We start from the raw sequence: 10,266 nt of genomic DNA, 5'->3' as shown, positions 1-10,266 counted from the left end.
CCTTCTCTAATGAATCAGGTTCCCAAAGGCGAACATCATGTTGGATATTATCCTTTAAAGACCCTATGAACACATCAATCCTATGCTCCTCTGGAATATCTTTTACCCTTATGTTCAATTTTTGGAACTCCTCAATGTGCTCCATTATTGAACCCTTTTGTTTGAGACTTATCAATTGGCTAAAAAAAGTGTTGTTTTTTGTATCCTCATAATGTGCTATCAATTCTTCCGTAAAAATTGCCCAAGTGACAAATTTTTTACGAGAGCAAAGCCATTGATACCATACAAACTGATTTGGTTCCAAATATAAAGTTTCCATACGTACCTTTTGTTTGTTTTGTACATTATTGAGATCGAAGAATTACTCCATCTGTAATATCCATGTAGCGGGATCCTTGCCATCAAACTTCCTCATATCGATTTTTGGAATATGATGAGTCTTCGATCCAACATTAGAGTCTATGGAATCATGATTAACATTTCTTTTGTTCTCATCATGAGTTTCCTTTAGTACCCTTTCACCATTAGTGACCATTTCTTGTAGCAACTTATTCATATTTATCTTCAATTCTTCCATCTTATCATCCATGCCATCAATTTTAGCATCCATGCCATTCACCTTAGCTTCCATGCCATCCATCTTAGCTTCTACGCCTTTCTTTAAACAATCCATCTTAGCTTCTACACCTTTCTTTAAACCATCCATCTTAGCTTCTACATCTTTCCTTAAACCATCCATCTTAGATTATGTTGCTTTTTGTGCAAGTGATACTTGTTGCACTTGTTCTTGTAATTTTGATATATCATATAGCATTTCTTCTTCTTCTTCATGAGTCATGCTAGAGCTTTCAGGTTCCTTACTAGGTGTTTGCATTTTCTTTCCTCGGGGCATCAATTACCGATAATAATGCTCTACTAGCCCTTGGAATTCCTTCAAAATAAATTTTCAAACCAAGCTTAAGCAAAAATTTAAGAACATCTACACACCTTTTTTCACTTTGTAGGAGCCCGATATTGCCTCTGATGTATCTCTGTACTTTCCAAACATCTAGTTCTGAATTTGTGACCTGCAGTAGCCCTCTGTGTCCTCTTTCCAATGCCACAAGTCTGACCCAAATTGGATTCTCCAAGGAAGAGTTATGCGAAATCTCCCATAGTGACTTGATTATAGACTAGTTCAGTAGAGCGAACTTGTACGACGTGCCACAAGTCACTAGTTCGACCTTTGGATCTGAAAATTCATACAAGAAACTACAGTCCATCCTCTTTCTGTACCTTCTTACGAAATTTCAATCTGATCCCGAGAGAGAAAGTTATGACGATTTTCCCCAGGTCACCTGTTTGGAATGTAATTCAGGAGTCTGCAAAAATACCAACTTCCTCAGATCATATCTCCGCAAATATAGCGCGAAAGGCTCTGAAATTTGGAATCGAGGTTCAACGCGATTTCTTCTCAAATGGGTTTTTTTTGCAACTTATGAAACGTCGCAGAAAAAAGTTATAGTGAAAATGCCACGATGACCTGTTTGGAGCAGCGAAACCCTAGAATCCAAAGCTCTGATACCAAATGTTATGGAACCAGCTCAAGAAAAGATAGAAAAGATAGATCAACACCTTATAATTCAGCCTCTTCAAGGGGGCAACCTCCTTTACATTACATAAATGAACAATTCTTCGATGATTCAAATGACAAAACCTCCTTTCTATATATAGGAGTCTAAGGAGTCACAATATAACCCAGCCGACCTAACAATAATAATATAAAGCCACAAAAATAACAATAGAGGGATTCTATGGGGCACAGTAATAACAATATGGGGGCAATAGGGGCACAACAATATTAATAAGGGGTATAACTACAATAGTAATGGGGTAATCACTAGTATTATAGGGACCCAACATCACCTCATTTAGTCAAACTTTTGGGAACCAAAAATATCCATAAAAGTGGACATATGATCTAGATTGAATCAACGTATAATTTTTCATCTATCTCAATACTTACTGGGAGGAAAATTTGGAAGAATTGGAATGTAGGGCCCATTTTAGTGGCAGGTCCTAGTTTGGAAAATTGGCATCTAGAACTTTTCAAAGCCATTTTGAACCATCAAGTGATGTTTTTTGGGGTTATAGTTTCTAAAATTCTCTCACACACCCTCAGCATTGATCTACACATTGAAACCTTTCCAACATTACAAAAATCACCTCAATCGAAGTTGATACTAGAAAGTATGCCTCCCACAAGTTGACCTACTTTGTTTACCACCATGGTATGAGTGCATTCCAAATCAATGCCCCACTACTCACACGAGGCTATCCACATGTGGACTTTCAAAAGGATTGTAGAAGGTCCAAAACCTTACCACAATTGAGGGTTTAGGAAGTCAAAACCCTACCTCTAGATGGCTATTGGGCCATGTTAAATATTGGGTTGATAGGAATAGGGGTTCCATTCTTTAGGATTGTATAACTTTGCTTGAGAATTTGTTGCTAAGTGGCCTAAATAATTCTTTAACATTGTGGCCTAAATGATTACAACAAAATTATTTAGCATTGTGGCATGAATGATTACTACAAAATTCTCATTTTATTCTCAATTTTGTGAGTATAAGTGAGAATTTTGTAGTAATTATTTAGGCCACAATGTCAAAAGGTTACTCCATAGTGCATTTCCATTTCTTTGTATATACATTTTACCACTGAAGCAAAGAGAGCAAAGCATAGGCCTCAATTTCTAGTTGGGTTCTCTCCTATGTTGGTTTTCCGAGATGAATCTTGTATTCATTTATGTGGATAATGTATACTTGTTCCTATTCTTTCATTTTCGTGTTCCCATTATTTTATAAATTCAAGAAAAGCTACTGATTATTTAATCAAAAATCTAAAGAAAACTTATGTATTAGAATAATATTTATGACAAACTATCTTAGTAAAATATCCACAACAATTAATGTATTATGACAATTTTATCATCAAATGCAACATAAATATTGTCATAAACACTTGTGTTTCACTTCAATAAGCGTGACAATTTTATCAGTGTGCAATATAATTGTATTACTAAACACTTGAATATCCCTTCATTAAGCCATTATTTTCTTTTAATGATTAATTAAATACATGATGAGATAAACTAATGCCATAATTTTGGTCAAAGAAAGCGAGCATGATATCATTTGACTTGGTTGGCACTGACATAAAAGAAATTTAGCAAGCATGATGTTGACCTTGTCAATGTTTGGGACCAACAAGGTGAAGACCCACCAATGCATGGCACAATTTCCTGGGATCAACTGATGTTGACAAAAAGAATCAATATTAAGGTAGTGAGCCTATCAATGTCAAGGATTAGGCAAGGAAAGGTACCCATTTTTATTTGAGTCTTGAGGACATTACTACCACCGGTGTTATTGCACTGGGTTGGAAAATGCAATGCCCATTTTTTACATGTTTTGGAAATAATTTGAAAGTAAATAATGTTTAATTATAACATCTTTTGGTAAAAATCACATGGGAGATAATCTTGTCAACGTGTTTCGAACCAACCAGTGTGGTTCATCTTCAGGACAATATGCGGAATCAGATCTAGGCAATGAAATAAATAGATGAAAAGAGAATTTCGAACCAACTAGTGTGGTTCATCTTCAGGACAACATGCGGAATCAAATCTAAGCAATGAAATAAATAGATGAAGAGAGTAGCTAACTAGCCGTTGGAAACTAAAAGCTAGTTTGACTAAAAAACTGAAATTAATAATTAAGATTTGACCAAAAAAAGGAAAAGGAACCAAAAAGAATTTTAATTATTAATTAATATTTTTAAATTTAATTAAAATCTATTAATATAACCATTAAAATCAATTTAAGTTATATTATTATATGTAATACTATTAATAAGAATTAGTATTCTAACAAACTATTCAAATAATAAAGAAACAGTAATAAAAATAATAATAATATTATCAATATTATTGCTAAAAAAAAAGTGTGTTTACATTATTCCATGTTCCTATGGGGCTCCTTATATTGGTGAGACAGGTCGATTAATAAATCAAAAGATTTGTCAACATGCTATGGACCTCAATCTTGGAAGGTCTCGCTCCTTCGCTTTGGTACACTTTGGTAGAACATGCAGGAAAGACCAATCATCACATCTTCATAGAAGAGGCTAGGGCCATCGCTAGGATTGACCATTTTCTTCATCGTACGCTGGTTGGAGTACGTGTTGGATACGTTGGTTGGAGTACGTGTTGGATCCTTGCTCTTTCTTCCTAATGTTTTTTCGTGTTTTCACCTTGCTCTTTCTTCCTAATGTTTTTTCGTGTTTTCTTTTTTATCTTATTTATTTTTATTATTATTATTATTATTATTATTATTATTATTATTATATTATATTTATTTATTTATTTATTTATTTAAAATTTATTAATTCTATTTTTATTATTATTTCTTAGTAATAGTATTTCTAATTATTTGGAGGAATAAAAATTTATTAATACCATCTTAACAATATTACTTATAATTATTTATTAGAATACTAATTCTTATTAATGGTATTACATATAATAACCTATTTTTAGTTTAATAAATTTTAAAATTTGATTTTAATAAATTTTAAAATTGGATTTTTATTGTAGTATCAATAAAATTTAATTTAATAATATTATTAATAATTAATATTTAGTTAGATTTTTGTTCTTTATTTTCAAGGTTATTTTTTAACAATAATATTTATAATATTATTATTATTTTTATTATTGTTTCTTGGTTATGTGAAAGAATAGTTTGTTTGAATACTAATTCTTATCAATAATATAACTTATAATAATATAACTTAAATTGATTTTAATTGTTATATTAATAGATTTTTATTTAATTTAAAAATTTAGAGAGAGATTCTTCGGCGAAAATCACATGGAAAATATTAATTAATAATTATAAAAAAAAAAATTGGTTCCTTTCCTCTTTTTTGGTCAAATCTTAATTATTAGTTTCAGTTTTTTAGTTTAGCTTAAATTGATTTTAATTGTTATATTAATAGATTTTATTTAATTTTAAAATATTAATTAATAATTATAAAAAAAAATTGGTTCATTTCTTCTTTTTTGGTCAAATCTTAATTATTAGTTCCAGTTTTTAAGTTTAGCTGCTCTCTTCATCTATTTATTTCATTGCCTAAATCTGATCCCTCATCTTGTCCTGAAGAAGAACCACATTAACTACATTCGACACATTGACAAGATTATATGCTTTTATAATTAATATAAATGCTGTTATAATTAATATGTATCACATAACTCTAAATTTTAAAAAAAAAAAAGAGAGAGAAAAAGAGAAGAAAGAAAGAAAAAAAAGAGAGAGAGAAAAAGAGAAGAAAGAGAAAAAAAAGAGTAAATAATGCAAAAATAGTAAATAATGTGTTTGCATAAATATCAAGAGAAGAAAGAAAGAAAAAAAAGAGAGAGAGAAAAAGAGAAGAAAGAGAAAAAAAAGAGTAAATAATGCAAAAATAGTAAATAATGTGTTTGCATAAATATCCTGTTAGCGCATTAAAACGATAATCATACCAAGGTGATCACCTTTAAAATACTATGAACATACATATTATTCATGAACGTCCATAAATACGGTAGGCGTTGATTGATTTATTCCATTTGAACCATTTCACTTAATAGAACAGGCATTGATTGATTTATTCCATTTGAACCATTTCACTTAATAGAACAGATGAGTATGGCGACCTCGTGCCCTTCTATTTTGGTTTGATTTCAAACAAATTAAAATTTATTCGGCTAAATATTTTTATTCAAATAATAAAGGAAAAAGTAAAAAACCTCTGAAAAAATTACCAAGGACTTATAGAGTACAACAGAAATAATCACGAGCACAGGCCTGCCAGTATAGCGTAACAAATTTCCTCATTTTATTAAACAAAATCTACCTCGATGTCTCTTGCTGCCCATAAATATGGGCATGTCAAAGGAGTAGTCAAACACGTAACAGTTGAGTTTAAAATTAGGAAGAAGAGAGCAGCTGTATCGCTTTCACGCAGATAATCAGATTCTTATCATTTACATTGCACATACGTGCGCATCTTCTTCGGTATTTTTACTCATCGATGTGTTCCACAAGTAATTCAATCTAAAATTCCATAAAGAAATATCAAGTTCCTTTTTGCCCTGTGCACCCCATCTTTCAACCAATTTTCATTGAGGCGATGATTGCTGTCATTTTCATGATCATTTAAGAGGAGATTTCATCAGTTGATCACTCATAGTTGTGGCACCTGGAGATGGATATTCAGTAAGAATTAAGACTCGTTACCCGTTGAGCTTTGCCACCTTGATTATAAAAGGTTGATGTACCAGATATTTTAAGCCAAAATATGAGATGTATCAAGCTTGATACATGTGGAAGAATTGCCCCAACAGCAAAACAGTAGCGGTTAGAATGTCCTTTGCAGATGTTAGGTAGATGAAGCATTCATGATTCATCACATGCTTCATCACATAATGTGACATTGATAAGCAAAGACTTAATTATTTTGGGCCAACTTATAGATCATTATTATGGAAATGAAGTAAATATGCATATAAGCTTTATTTCATTATACTGACTTTTAACCAAAAGACAAAATCATAAAAAATACAGTAGACAGAAGACAGAATGTTTGCATATCCAACAATAACTTCAATAATATGATCAAATTAATATCAATCATCAAAACAAAACTCAATGGAGCCATGTGGCTCAGTAATATATATCGACTCAAAGTTGGGAATCCGTCCGACTACGGTGCTTATATATACACACATGATTTAACACCTGCATTTATACTGCCTCCGAAATTCTAGTTGCTACAAGATCCCAACATTCGGGATAATACAGTACATATTGTCGATCTCTGGAAGACATGCCTCGACACAAGTATTAATACACATGGAAGTTTGTCCAATGTCAAACTTCTTAAAGTGAGGCCTATAAACAGGACCAAGCTTTATGGAATCAAGTCATCAATGCTAAAATCCGAGTAAAGACGATCAAATGAATTAAATTAATCAATGGCAGCCATATTACTCGCTCTGTGATTGACTTCCATTATCTGGAGGTAAAGAGGCGTGTGAAGCACTGTCATCGTCTACAGCTGAGATGCTAGCTGAAGCTATTCCGTTTTCAAGTTCGGAAGACATGGTAGAAGTGTCTTCCCCTGTTTGATTTGAAAGACTCCATAGCATAATACTTGCAGTCAGCGTGAGAATCATTTTAGGGTTGACCTGGAACATTAATAATCTTGAAGCTTAGGGTAAAAGCACTGAACAAAATAACAGCAAACCATGCAGTGATAGGTAGGATGCTGACAAGCATGAACTCTAGAGTGTATGTAACAAAAATACCTCGACAATGTCTTCTGGCAGAAGAAATATTGAGCATCCCATCTTTCGTGCCACACTGATTATATAGGTAGCATTCAACTTCTTCTCTTCCTCTGCAAAGAAATAAAGATATCCAATTCACTCCCAAATTTAAACCAAAACTAGAAATGGCTCAGTTACCCTGCTAAGTAAGATAACTCGGCATGTTTTTTCTGATTTTACTGTTAAAAAATGATCAGTTATTTGAAATTTCTGACGTTACATGATCAAGTTTTAAATTTTCATTTCCATAGGAAGCGATCATAAGCCTTGAATATGGCTGCATGGAGCTTCCCAGTTTTGGAAACTCACCAGTCTCCCCTTTGGTGACAACATTCCAACTCACCACCCTAGGTTCCACAGCAGTCAGAAGCTCGAGGAAAAATATTCCACTTGAAAGACTTTTATCCTGGTAGATCAGCATTCCCAAAAATAAGGAGAATCAACAAGCTTTAACTATTAGATATAATATAAACAGTGCAAAGTCAAAACAGTATGACCAGTAAATGAATGAGATATTCTATCTACTGTGTTGGAATGTATTATGTTTCCTGAGAATTTTGTACCTTAAAGCTTCCCATCTGAGAAGTTCTGCCTGAGCTCTTCACTTTTTCATTGGCCCACTGCAAAATATCAGTATCTGTTATCTCTTTACCATGAGAATGATGCCTCAGGTTCTTGAGGAGCTGAAGAATATTTTGGCGCATCAACTGCCACAGGAATGCTGAAAATAGAAAACAGACCAAATATTAAAAAGACATGAAGATGTTTGCCTCAGCAGTAAAAGACACCGTAGAAAAAATCTTCCGCATTATAATGTTAACCAACTACAAAAAGACTGGTGAGGTTCAAACAAGTGAACATACTAACATACTACAATTCAAGTTCATTATACTTCTATGAGCTCTAAGATGGCCTTGAAAAAGCTAGAAAATCGGAAACCCGTTCTGTGGCCAGATGACCATAGGCAGGTACTGCATCTGCCTGTTTACATCCAATAAGAAGTTGACATACCAACAAGGCTACTCAGAGCCTATATTCCTTTCACCACCCCAGCTCTTAGGGTTTTTTGATGTTGAGGGTTTTGCCTCTTGGGGTTTTGACACTATGGTAAAATGTAGTTCCAGACTCTTGTTATGGACTTTGTGAATTAGTGTAGCCCTCACATCTCTTTTCAAGGATAACCTACCACCATTCTAGCCACTTTGCATTACTACGTACATTGAAGTGTTTCGTCACTTTTACACCATTTGATTCATTAATAAAATTGTTTCACTATAATACTCTACTTTCAATATTGCATCTTGTGTTATCTCTACAATATTGTGTTCATTAATTTCATTCCCAATGCAGTCTGGATCAAAAAGGACGTATCCTTTGCATTTTTCCATTTCGGGAACAAAAGGAACAGAGCGGTGTCATCCCCCATGTCCCTTTTGCAGGAGATGGCCTAGGGATGCCCTCTGAAAAAAGGAATACTTCCCTTCCCCCCACCTCCCACACAAAAGGGAAAAAATGTGTTTCTTAAACCCTATTGTTAATAGGACCCACTGTTTTGTTTTAAGGTTACAAAACCCTACCAATACCCTGAAACCATTAACGCATCCAACATTGGTAAGTGCAAACTTTCAAGAGCAAACAAGTGAGAAATTTGAGCAGCAACAACATATTTGTGTTGGTATTTTTGAGCCCGTAAACTTAATAAACAAGAAAGAAAATGCACATAAGACAGAAAACAAAATTCATACAGATCGACACAGATTTACGTGGTAAAACCCTGACAGTGTATCAAGGAAACCTCCATGGGCAAGGAATTGGAATGCTTTATTGATCAAGGTCAACAATGACTCTCCAATACAAGAGGCCTTTCGGGCTACAACATTTTAATATGAAGACATTGTTACAAAAGTTCCTATCGTTATACAACCTGCCTAATTAAATTAAAAAATACATTTACAAAATCTTTTAATTGGTTGTCATTCTTAACAATCTCCACCTTGACAACAATTTTCCTAATCCCTTGCCCATGCTCATTCATCATCTTTTCTGCAAGCCAAGAGAAGCCAAACACCACTGCAACTTCTCTACCAAAACTGGTTTCATGAACATGTCTGCACAATTCTCCTGTGTGTGGACCTTTTTGAGAGCTACTTTGCCGCATGTGAAGCAGCTATATATTTTGCGTCAATAATGGACAAAGCAATTGTCTCCTAAAGCTTTGACATCCAACTAATCGCTCCACCTGCAAGAGCAAAGACATATCTTGTAGTAGATCTCCTCTTGTCCAAGTCACCAGCATAATTTGAATCAACATATCTGCAAACTGAATCACTACAACCATTAAAGATGATACAATACAATCGTCACTTGTGCCTTTCAAATACAAAAGCACCCATTTCACTGCTCGCAAATGTTATTTTCTTGGATTTCCCATGAACCTACTGACAACTCCAGGTGCATATGAAATATCAAGGCTTGTAGATACCATCGCATACATTAAGTTTCCTACTATATTTGCATATGGTACACAAGACATATACTCTTTTTCTTCATCAGTACTAGGAATTAAACCCAAAGAAAGCTTAAAATGGGAAGCTAAAGGAACATTAACAGGTTTCACATTGTTCATACCAAACTTTACAAGTATTTTCTCCACATACTTCTGTTGTGATAACCAGAGCTTTCCATTTTTCTTGTCTTTGTGTATCTCCATGCCCAAGATTTGTTTTGCAGCTCCAAGATCCTTCATATCAAATGTCCTAGCAAGTTGAGCCTTTAACCCATTGATCTCTTCCATGCTTTTGCTTGCAATAAGCATATTGTCAACATACAAAACCAAGATAATGAATATACCA

General features: G+C 33.7%; 1 protein-coding gene across 1 annotated transcript in view; it reads right to left on the bottom strand.

Moving 5' to 3' along the window:
- Positions 1–6,668: 6,668 nt before the first annotated feature.
- LOC149168747 (fimbrin-5-like) overlaps positions 6,669–10,266 on the bottom strand; it is a 42,500-nt gene continuing 38,902 nt past the window's right edge. Inside the window, exons 11-14 of the mRNA XM_089428412.1 lie at positions 7,978–8,135; positions 7,724–7,820; positions 7,394–7,485; positions 6,669–7,273 (exon numbers count right to left, since the gene is read on the bottom strand). Of these exons, the coding sequence (XP_089284538.1) occupies positions 7,073–7,273; positions 7,394–7,485; positions 7,724–7,820; positions 7,978–8,135 (548 nt within the window). The 3' untranslated portion in view covers positions 6,669–7,072. The remainder of the gene's footprint in view (positions 7,274–7,393; positions 7,486–7,723; positions 7,821–7,977; positions 8,136–10,266) is intronic.

The sequence above is a fragment of the Pinus tabuliformis genome, chromosome 4_2 (genome assembly GCF_031772625.1).
Source record: "Pinus tabuliformis cultivar Carrire ecotype Pingquan chromosome 4_2, CPIR1, whole genome shotgun sequence".
Lineage (NCBI taxonomy): Eukaryota > Viridiplantae > Streptophyta > Pinopsida > Pinales > Pinaceae > Pinus > Pinus tabuliformis.
This window is presented reverse-complemented; position numbering and strand designations above follow the sequence as displayed.